Here is a 12019-nt window from a genome sequence, read left to right on the forward strand (position 1 = left end):
GCTACGAGGCTTCCAGGATCGTCTTAATCCGATTTTTTTTTTTGTATTTAGAGCTCGTTTGGCGTTTCTTGAGTGGTAGTGTCCGCAAGTGTTTATTTCGTGAGACAGTTCGACGAGTGTCACGAGTGCGTGTGATTTTGTGGTTATGGGCGTCGATCGTTCGACCGTTTACGCGCGCGGATCACGTGGTGATCTATGAAGGCTCTAGAGGTCGTCGAGGGTGCTGCCATCTGTTCCACGAGGTTATTACCATTTCTCACGTTTTTTGTTTGTATCACATAATATAAAGAATCCCAAGTTCCTATGGTCGTCGGTTCGCGACTCGTTTTGACAAGTCGCGAACGACGAGCGTATCGGCACGCATCTTTTACGTAACTAACAGCGACTTTCACTCCTCGTCGTTGATAAAAACGCGTCCTACAATGGACAGAGCATCCTATCAATTTACGGTTACATTGTTCCAAGCGACGCTTCTTAAACGCGACTCTCTGCGTGGTTGTAAACCTGATACCTCTCCACTCGATTTCCACGTGGCTTCGTTGCATCGAACGCGTACAGGCACGAAGCTCTGTCAACTCGACGCCATTATGGTTGCATTAGGTAACGCGCGACTCTCGAAACGATGAAAAAGAAATCGTATAAACAATACCCTGAGACTGCGAACGAATTTTTAGAAATAACATTTTTAAATCCACGTTCCTCGAGTCGAAACGTTCTCAGTTGCAGGACAACTTCGAACCAAGTTTGGTCCGCTCGGAGGAAATTAAAAAAAAATCGCCGCCTCGATCGGAGGAAACTTTTGATCCCGAATTGCTTCACCGGCGTCTCGACGTTCTTGCGAGTTTTATTGGCCGCGAGGCGAGTTTTAGACCGCCGGGAAGTTTAGATCGAAGCACCAGGAATATCCGAGGGAGCCTCCCGTTTCATCGTGCCGTGTTCGTTCGATCGTTGAAGCGTGTCATTACTGGAGATTTCTCCACGCAGAAGGAAATTGCGTAGCACATCGGGGGCCCCGAAGCTGTCGTCTCGAACATTTCCGTTGGCAATAATGACGCGTCGTGCGGTCAACGTTACACGAGTTTCGCCGAATGGATCGTTTCTTCGCGAATCCCGATTGCCATTTAATTTCCTCCCGTTTAACTTTGCCCGTCGATAAAAACGTCTTTGCACGTTTCTCGAACAGAGGTCAAGACGATGAATTCCGCCTCGGTGTGTGTCGTCGCGTTCGATCGAATTCGTAAACAGTCGTTGATTCCGACGAATTAATGCTCTCGATGACGAGACTCGCGGTGTTCGGTCGCGGGATCGAGTCATCGCTAAATTTAACTGTCTCGGTTTAACAACTGCATTCATCCTGCTTAATCGTTCCATTAAAGAACGCGAGGTTAAAGATAACGCGTCTACGACGATAGCTTATCAAGATCTGCTCGATAAGGCCTGGCAATCTTTCGCATCGATTGGAGTAGCACCGCGATTATGACGCTAATTTTGGGTACACTGAACCCTGTTGCATTAAGCGGTTTATCTCTCTCGTATTACGAGGATTCTTAATAAAATACGCGCGTATCTCTTATCGAGCATTGTACAGGCGATGATTGCAAGCGAAATCCTCGAATCAAATTATGCTTCACGAAAACGTCGACGGGGGTTGAAAGGTGTTGGATTGTTAATAAATAATCATTATCTGCATACGGAGACCGTATTGGTACCATCAGGCCTAAAGGCCTGGGACTGTTCTTTCTTTAAGCGGATGCCGGATTTTTCCTTTCGGGGATCTAAGCGTCACCTCGGTCGAGACGTCCTTCAGAACCGTTGAATAAAGTTTCACTGTTAAAGTTATAAAAGAGTACTGTTTTCTTCGCTCGTTTTCAATAAAAGGTAGCACGGTTCGTTATCTTTAACTTAAAAATTTTTTTAGAACGTGTAAGGGTCTACAATTCCTAGAAATTGATCGCGTGAACCTCGACGACCGATGGCTGACGATACCGTCGTGTTCTGTTACAGATACCTCAAGACAGCAACGGGCGACAATTCGATTCGAGCAGTATGCACCTGCAGCCGAGGTTCGAGGCGCGCGTCAAGATGCGGTAGAGGAAGTCCCTTGAACCGCGACGAAACAGGCGCCGGAGGAAAGTCGAAGGAACAATCGAGCCTGGTTGCAACTCGGTCGTTCGCGTCCGTTCGTGATAGACAGAGTATAAGCGAGCATAATAGGAACCGAAAGGAAAGGAAACGGTACGAGAAGCATCCGGGAGGGATACCCTGCCGTCGAAAGGCGACGAGGGATCTGCGTGGGCGACGGTACCGAAGGGTTTATTCCGCGAACGATCAGAGGATCGTCCATCTTGGCCGCGGTGGTCGTTGAAACAAGAGAGTGCTCGTTATTTTTATCCGCGAGTGCATAATCGTTCGGGGGCGCGAAACCCTGAACTCTGAGTATTTACGAATAGAATAGAAAGCACTGCCTTCCCCGCGCGGAACCGAGAGGAACCAAGAGGAACGTGGGCCGCGAGCAGAGAGAGAGAGCGGGTAAAGGGAGTTCGATCCCGTGATCCCGAGATCCGGGGTAACCGATACCGTCGAGAGTCGTCGAGGAAAGCAACCGGAAGCGAGCTACAGAGGGAGGTGGACAGAGGTGAGCAGAGGACCCGTCACGGTGGCCAGCTTAGTGAGCGGCAACGTAGCGGTGCGTTACGATGAGGCGACGGGAGTGGTTGGCACGGGGGGTGTCGTGTTGGCAGCCACTTCCAGGTTAGCCGCAGCCGATCCAGCCGCGTCCAGCATGGACACCAGCGACTCCAGCATGGACACGACGAACGGAGGCTCGGCGACCGGGGCAGCGAGCGTAGGTACGCTCGCCTCGGTGGTGTCTGGAGCGGCGTCCTTGACGCTGATCAAGGCCGAGACGCCGGAACACCTGGCTGGTACCTCCACGACGCCCTCGTCGGTCACCGGACCGGTTACAGCGGCCACCGGCCTCTTCGCCGCCATCGCCAGCGGCAATAAAAGCTCGCGACCGGACGATTGGTTGTCCACGAACAGTCCTGGATCGCCCTCCGCCACGCTGCAGAACCAGCACGTGGTGTACACGACTCCTCAGCAACAGCTGAGTGACTCGCAGCAACAGCAACCCCCCTTGGCACACTCCAGCCCCCTGGCACACCAACAGCAGCAACCCGCCAGCAACAATGGATACGCCAGTCCTATGAGCACCAGCAGCTACGATCCTTACAGTCCCAACAGTAAGATAGGTAAGTGGAGAACCTTTAAACTAATCCAGGATCCACGCTATACCGAACGCCAGCGTAGCAGACACCATTGATCGTTTAGTTGCATCCAAGTGGTTTCAGTGGTACTCCATAGCATCTAGAGCATCACACGATTATGCCAGAGCTAGTTTCAGGGACATCTCAGCTTGCTAGAGCTGGGTTTCATGAATACTTCAGAGATTCTAGGTACTTGGATCACTTTCAACGAGGACTTTAGCAAATATTATAGTCTTGGAATTGCAAAGAATTCATAGATGGTCTTTAAAACACTTTACAGCCGCTAGAGTGCCTCACAACCTTGATAGAGGTAGTTCCATGGACTTTCGAAAGAATATGAGCGTTCAATACCATTTCAACAAGTACTCTTAGTATTTGTATCATCATGAAGTCCCATGCACGTGGTTTCAGTCATCACACAATTATACTAGAGCTAGTTTCAGGAACATTTTAGCGAACCCTAGCCTTTAGTACCATTTCACTAATACCGCCAGCGAATCTATGCCATTTCCAAGATCCTCTGCACCATCCAGAGCACCCACAATATTTCTAGAGTCCCCTGCATTCTCGAAATCCCTTTTTACGAGGATGTCTACTAGTCCTCGTTGTTCCAGATGGGGCACCAGAGTCCCTGTCGTTCCGGAGCAAACCTAATCGTTTCTAATCTCCCGTGCTTAGTATCGTTTTATAGTTTTCGGAGTGGAATCCGATCCGCGCCGGTTCCGAGATGCGAAAAGACAGCGCGCAATCGGAAATTCAGCACGCGTTCGCGTTTCTTTCTCCTGGTCGCGCGTCGTCGGCGAGAAAAAGAGAGTGAAACGTCGACGAGCAACCGGATGTGACGTCACCGGCCACGTTCTCCTCTCACACGCACCCCTCCCCTTCCCCTTCTGTTCCCCCCTCCTTCCACCCTGCCCGCCCCCTTTGTCTCTCGTGTCCACTTCCGTCAATCCAAGTGATTGCTTGCACTACTGCCATACTGCGCCGTTCTCGCGTGCTGCGCGCGCCGTCTCGTCGCGTTCGCGATCGACGATTGTTCCCGGGCGCGTATATCGCGATTCATAAAAATTTCGCGCAATCGTAAATCACCGCCAGCCCCAGGGAGGCCTTTAACACTGTTCGGACACGGTGAAACAAGAGGCGAGCCGAGGAATTTTTATTGAGAAATCGACAGCGACGGTACGCGTCGTAATATGCTCCGACGCATCGCTTTCATGTTATTTTCTTAATGTTTTCGTAAATATATCGTTTAAAACGTTTACACCACGTGCAACAGAATGCCGTTTTAGACAGAATTAAATTTTATCGCCCCTTTTAACAAAGTATGGATATATGAAAATTTTTAATAGCAAGTGTTTCGAAAAGATTAGAAAGCCGAAGTTCGATATAAGAATATTACGCATAATAAGCATGGCCGCCACGGGGCCGTCCGTTCGTTGAAAAAATCTTACAAAATCACCGCTTCGTAGGGTTAAATAGCGGCTTTAGAAAATGGAGACGTTCAGACATCTCGCGAGGGTGAAAAACCAAGATGAATGCGAGACGCGGCACGCCGGGGAGAGATTCAACGGCGGTTTTCTGCATTGAGATGTTTGTTGCGCCAAATGAGGCCTTAATAAGACTGGGTTAACCGTGACTTTGCTTCTTTTTTTTTTTATTCGCGAACGAACGAAACACTCGAAGATAAATAGTCGATGGAATACAAAAGGGACGAAAGTATTGTTTACCAGGAACGAAGGTTTTCCAATAACCGGTCGTACAAAGGCAGAAAATACTCGAACGAATTTCCATCGCGTCGCTAACCTCGCTAAATTTAATGCATTCAATACGCGTAACGATTTCGTGTTCGGTTCGATTTTTAAATAATTATTTCACGATCTTTCTTTTTTCTGGTTTCCGAGATACGATTCGCGGCGACGATTGATCGAGCTCGCCTGCCTTTTAACAGTTTAAAAATAGGATAATATTTTTCTGTTCGGCGGCATGTACTAATTGGCTCGTTTTATCATAGAGGGTGCAACTTCTCTCCCTTGTTTCTACGCGTCACGTGTGCGCGGTTGTCGTTTTATCGGTCTAGATCATCGATCGGGACGCTAATAACTTTTCTTCGCGTGCTGAAAGGACCGTTTTGCTCGCTTTTTGCGAGACGTCGTTCGTTAATTAGATCGACAGCTATCCCATTTCATTCAAAAGTTACGCCTGAGGCAACCTCGCTAACGATACGATTTCTCTCCGATACACTCGACGCCAAAGTTAAACAGAAAAACTGTTAATTTCGTTTTTAAGGACTAAAAATAAATCAACAGTTTGATAGAAACTCAACAAGAACGATCTGCGTTAAAATTTCCAATTTCTCTTAATCGAAGAAATTTTTGGCGGACCTCCGACGGTTGACAGCGCTGTTATTTAAGGAAGAGAATTTTCACGATGAAACGTTAAAATTTGTATAGCCGGCTCCACGGTTTCCCTCACAAAATTTCCACGAATCGGGGGCGTCGTGTCGCTGTTTATGTGGGCTGTGACGTTAATTGCGCAACGGAGTCCACAATCGTTGGGGTTCTAAGCGGTTTTTGGCGCGATATGGGTATTTTGTTTGCGGCTGTCGATTGAACCCGCATGACAGTAACGGGAAGATAACAGGCCAGGAAAAATTTTAAAACCATTACCATAACACACGCTTACAGACTTTTCCCTTTTTCTTTTATTATTATACACTGGTGTTGAGAATAAGCATTGCATGCATGTATTTTTGATGAAAATTTGTATTCATTGGCGAAGTCCCCTCCCTTGCAACGGTCAGTACTACCTGAGGAAGACACTCGTTTATTGCACCCCCTGAGCGTCCCGTTTTTTCCCCCCCCGAGCCTCGAGCTCAGTTAGCGGAAAACCGTCGAGCTAAGAACAGCATTTTCGTTTACGTAAAACTACATTAATCCGAAACTCTATCGTGTTTCTTTAGCAAATAAATATTCAACGGCAGGAAGGAAAAAGTGTCTCGAGAGAATTTTTTAATTTTCGAGAAATCCTGGTTTCGAGGTGCGGTGATTTCTCGATCGAACCCCCGAGCGTGCGAGAGAAATTGAAAAAAAGCGGTGGGAAAATGGCGGGAAAAAGGTTGGGCGTAAGGTTTTCGGTGAACGAGACGCGCCCTCGAGAGTCAACCGCGCGCAAATTCAGTCAAGGTTTTAAAGCGTTTTCCCCCTTTTTTTTTTTACCACGGCCCCGACGCGTCTGAGAACCCATCGTGGATATTCCAGCGCTAATAGCGGGTGGTGCTGTGAATTGCGGCAGGATGCAGATACGGCCTTGAGTGGCGATGCACGAACGTGTGCGTGTGCACGATGCACACAGTTCGCGTGAGCGAACCGCTCGCACGCGCAACGAGAAACGACCGGCACGTGTGTGGTGTGTTTGCCAGCCGCACACTCTGCTTGAGCACACGAGGTTAATACTACCCAGATAGACTTCGAATGCACTCACACACGCGCGATCGATATTACACGAGCAACAATATTCAGAAGCAACGGTTGCCAAACTACGCAACATTCTTCCACCTGCGAATCTTGTCCGTTGAAATCTGCTAATAATATTATCGATAACCTGACTGGTCCCAGTCGAATCTACGAGACGATCTGTGTATTTTACAGGAGAAAAATGTTCCGTGAACGTGCATGGGTCGTTCAAGGGGGTAGTTCGGTGGAATTTTTAAGCCCCCTTTGTTATTTTTTAAGAAGAAATTGCTGAATATATTCGAAATTGTTTCAATGGCGGGAGACCTAATTCACCTTACCGATAGCATAGAAGTTCGATATTTTTAGTCTACAGTTTTTTTGTTTTACAGTAAATAGCATTCATTCTTAATATCAATGAAGCCTGTTTTATCCACGGAAAGTGCTATTTTATAACGACATAAAAATTTATTTTGTAGATAGTTTTTTATCGTTTGGAAAAATTTCTATAAATATCCAAACTAATATTTACCAATATTTCTATTAATATTTCATCAAAATATTCCTTTTATCAGGCATATTACTATAATATAATAAAATTAAACATTATATTTTAGTGTAAAAGCACATAAAACTTTGAATTTTTTAGAATTAATTAAATTAATAAATATAAATTATATAAATTTAATTTTCTATAAAAGATATTTTTCAATCTATTTTTAGGGTATGAACATAATATCTTTATTTAGTTTATTTATATATCATTTCAAGATATTGCTATAGTCAATTTATAATATCCACTTAAAAATTATTTTTCTAAATTTCGTTGGATCGATGGCGTCTTTTTTTATATTTTTGCAAGAAAATCATAGATTGTATGACATTTAGATTTTGCACATTCGTCGATGTTTTACACGTGCACAGTATCTATATCAATCGAAAATATTGAAAATTGCTGAATATATTCGAAATTGTTTCAATACACCTAATGCACTTTACCGATTACAAAGTACATAGCTATTTTCAAACGGAACGGTTCCACCGTTTCGTAAGTGATCAAAAACTGCAACACTTATGAAATAGGGGGTTTCGTTAGCTACCACTGTTCGATAAATGTACCAATCCACTGACCTTGCGAAGATACGAGTACACAATATTTAATTCAATATTATGGTAACAAATATTGGCCGATTTATATCGTGTCTCATTTTAATTAGAAAAATTTTCCCCACATGATAGTAAAATTTTTATTAAAAAAAAGTAAAAAATAAAAAACTTTCTTCTTGTACAGTAGTGTGGTCACACTGACAGGGACATTTAAACTAAGTGACGAAGGCAATAAAGATTTTTAAAGAAAGCCGCTACGTCTCCGGTTACACTTCGCCTCACTGGTTCAAGGGGGGTCCCCCTAGTGGTGGGGATAAAAATGTATCATTTATGGAACAGCTCTTGAGGACATTTATCGAGTTTTCACTGTAGTTCGATATTTTTAGTCTACGGTTTCTTTTTATAATAAATAGCATTCTTTCTTAACACTAGATTTACGGAAGCCGTCAATTTGACGGATGCCAGATTCCATATTTAAAATTGCAGAACGCGTAAATATTATTTTTTAACTACTTACGTTGAGTTTGTTTGGTGCAATTTCACGAATACATATTCTAATTAAAAGAAAATTATTAAGGTAATCGTCAACATGAAAGGTATCGATAAATATACGTGCGATCAATGCCCGTAAATCTAGTGTTAATATCAATAAAGCCTGTTTTATCCATGGAAAGTGCTACCCTATAACGACACAGAAATTTATTTGTTTTTTTTATCGTTTGGAAGAAATTTCGATGGATCGATGGCGCCAACTCTCGGTGCGGTTGCATGATCGAAGGGCGAACGCGTCGATTGGTCGAGCGTGCGATATCGATTCGCACGACGGATCGGCGCAACAGTTACGTAAAATGCACTCGCGCGAACTCCCCGACGTATGCGGCTGTCGCGTGAAACGGAGACGATGGGACGAGGTTAATGACAATATGTCAGGTTCCTCCCACGCGGCGACCGTTCTGGCCCATATAATTATTATTCCGACTGGCGCGGACACGCATACACGCGCCGGACCATTTAATTTTCCATCGTTGGACGTCGGTGGTTTTTGCGCGGAAAGGTCTGCTTCTGGTATCCGGTAATTACCCGCGGTTCGTTTTCTGCGTCGTAGTTTCTTTCCCCGGTGATCGTCGAGCGTATCAGCCGAAGATTCGAAAACCGAAATTATTGGCTTTCACCGCGACTCCGTATCGACATCGTCGGTGCCTCGATCGACAATTGTTTAACGTCGCCTCGAAGCAATTTGTATCGTTTCGAACGCCCACGATTGCTTTTTAAAAACGAGTAAAATGAAACAAAAGTAGAGGGTAAGGTACGAATCAGCCCCTTTCGATGATCTGACAAAAAAATTCTATCGAAGTTAATCGGTATTCATCGTCAAGAAATTGCAGTTTCTTAAATTTAAAAACAAAAATTTAGGTCACTGGAATATTTAATTTAATTACTAATTACATGGACCTTTTTAACATGCGCCTTTTCAGTTTGGCTTTGTATAAACTTTTCTTCTATTTTGTGTGTTAAATCCTGAAGTTGGATAAATGTTACGGTATTAATAAAGTATTCTTAATGTTTACGTTCATTTGTTTATGTTTAAATGCGAGGCCTTAGGCAATCGATTCATAGTAATTTTTCCTTCAATCCCTCGACGCCGCCTACAATACTATGAAGTTAAAAACACCTACTTCCATTTAAAAATATAACAGTAACCTTAATACTTTTATCGAAAATCAATTTTTAATTTAAACAACTGTAATTTCTTGTCGTTTAAATACTGATTAACGTTCGGTAGGAAACATATTTTCGTCAAACTTTTTAAAGGGGCTGAAAACTATATTTGTACCTCGATGTTTATAGAATTTTCCTCGTCAGGCTGTATTCCGGATAAAAATTCCGCTACGTTTCGAAAGTCTTCTCGCGGCAGCGTCCTTCGACTAGCTTCCGGTCGACCCAACATTTCCGGTCCCCGTGTCCGTCTCAGTTTCAGGCAACCAGAAACCACACTGGAGATGGAACTGTTCGCAAGGGCCGTGGTCGTGTTTGGGACGCGACCTCGGCTTTTGATGCATCGTCCGCGATGCGTGTTTGCAATTGCACTTGACAGTCCTTCGTGTGCAAATTGAGAAATCGGTCGCTGTGCATCGGGAAAGGAGCCACAAATTTCGCGAGCTACGCTGCACCCATCCTCCATTATTCGTGGTAAATTCTCTACGCGCGTTTACGAGTTCAAAAAAGATTTCGCGCCTAATCGTTCCAGGTCGATGTCTATTAAGTTCGTCGCGATACTTGACGGTGGAATTCACGTACTCTGTGTAGGCAGAAACCGACAGAGCGAAATATTGATTTTCGCTGCACGCTGGCAGAGCATGGCAGTTATCAAGAGAGCAAAATATTTTCTTCGATGTCGATTCTGGCTCCCTCCATTTTGAAACAGACAAATAATTAAACTAAAACGCAAAAATCGAGATTGGGACGCCCAACGACACTTGAAAGGTACACCAATTTGCAACAGGGGTATCTTTTTTGCAGTAGTAGGGGGAAACTTAACTATTTTGATTTGGCAATTTAACTGGTAATTTTAAAAAGTGGGGAAACTTAACTGTTTGGGAACGTTTAAAAAGTGGAATAACTTAGGAACAGGGGAATTTTGTTAACTCTCCAGGTGTGGACACTTAAGGGGCCATTCTACCTTGTAGGCACGAAAAATACATGTTTCTTTGTGATTTTTCTTTACGGGCTATTAGAGAGCGATTAATTCCGTGTTTTGTAGATACATTTATTACATATTTAGCTATATTTACGAATTTTTGCAACGCATAATATCTATTGATTACGCTGTTTTTGTTGATCAACAAACAACAGTTTTTAGGAACGGCGCCCGACTGCGTATGTGATATCTTGCGAACAAGTTATCCGAAATCCAAAAACCAACGATATTCTTAATACAGATGAGTGTGGTTATAGCATGAACTAGGATCTTTTCAAAAGAACAAAAAATAGCATAAAGGCAGCTATTTTACGAAAAAATACTGAATATTTTCATATATTCGGCTGCCTTTTTGTTAATAAAAGAAAAAGTATTGCAGATATCGCGATTATACTAGTTCATGATATAGGGAGACTAGTTCTAAAGATACTGTATAAATTTCCTGTTGATATCTTGAATAGTTTTTCTGTTATCACATACGCAGTGCCGAAAAATGTAGTTTCGAGAAAAACAGCTTTAAAGCTTCACGTCCAGTTGTTATCTTCGATAATGTTTTTCGAATTTCAATTTAATATTTGGTAGATATATTTTCGAGACTATATACTAAAAGACAATGCAAAAAAAATTCGATTCTTTTAATCCCACAAAGTAGAAAGGAACAGGGGAATTTTGTTAACACTCCAAGTATGGAGACTTAACTGTTTGAGAACGTTTAAAAAGTGGAGTAATTTAGGAACAGGGGAATTTTATTAACAGTCCAGGTGTGGAGACTTAACTGTTTGGTAACGTTTAAAAAGTAGAATAACTTAGGAACAAGGGAATTTTGTTAACACTTCAGGTGTAGAGACTTAACTGTTTGGTAACTTTTAGAAAGTGAAATAATTTAGGAATAGGGGAATTTTGTTAACACTCCAGGTGTGGAGACTTAACTGTTTGGTAACGTTTAAAAAGTAGAATAACTTAGGAACAGGGGAATTTTGTTAACAGTCCAAGTGTAGAGACTTAACTGTTTGGTCACGTTTGAAAAGTGAAACAATTTAGGAACATGGGGATTTTGTTAAGACTCCAGGTGCGGAAACTCAACTGTTTGGGAACGTTTGAAAAGTGAAACAATTTAGGAACAGGGGAATTTTGTTACCACTTCAACTATGGAAACTTAACTGTTTGGGAATGTTTAAAAAGTGGAATAACTTAGAAACAAGGGAATTTTGTTAACACTCCAAGTGTAGAAACTTAACTGTTTGGTAATGTTTAAAAAGTGGAATAACGTAGGAACACGGGAATTTTTGTTAGCCTTAGTGGGGGGTTGGCGTAAGGGAGGTCAAGATCCACACCTGCGGAAGCCATCGAAGGAATGGTCAGGGGCAGGAAGCGGTGTCGTGTTCCGTGGAATGCGTGGACGCGGCGCAATTTTAATTGTTGATACGGGAACACGGACCATCGTATCGCCCGGTCGTATCCGTGCACCGGAGAACAGACATCGCGTCGATGTGCAACGT

The 12019-nt window shown here is 43.5% G+C and overlaps 1 protein-coding gene across 1 annotated transcript in view; it reads left to right on the top strand.

Moving 5' to 3' along the window:
* Window positions 1-12019, top strand: part of LOC122402381 (ecdysone receptor) — a 152769-nt gene that overhangs the window by 65976 nt on the left and 74774 nt on the right. Inside the window, exon 3 of the mRNA XM_043405106.1 lies at window positions 2005-3251. Within this exon, the coding sequence (XP_043261041.1) occupies window positions 2783-3251 (469 nt within the window). The 5' untranslated portion in view covers window positions 2005-2782. The remainder of the gene's footprint in view (window positions 1-2004; window positions 3252-12019) is intronic.

The sequence above is a fragment of the Colletes gigas genome, unplaced genomic scaffold (assembly GCF_013123115.1).
Source record: "Colletes gigas isolate AHSC1104 unplaced genomic scaffold, ASM1312311v1 Colletes_gigas_Sc00035, whole genome shotgun sequence".
Taxonomy (NCBI): Eukaryota; Metazoa; Arthropoda; class Insecta; order Hymenoptera; family Colletidae; genus Colletes; species Colletes gigas.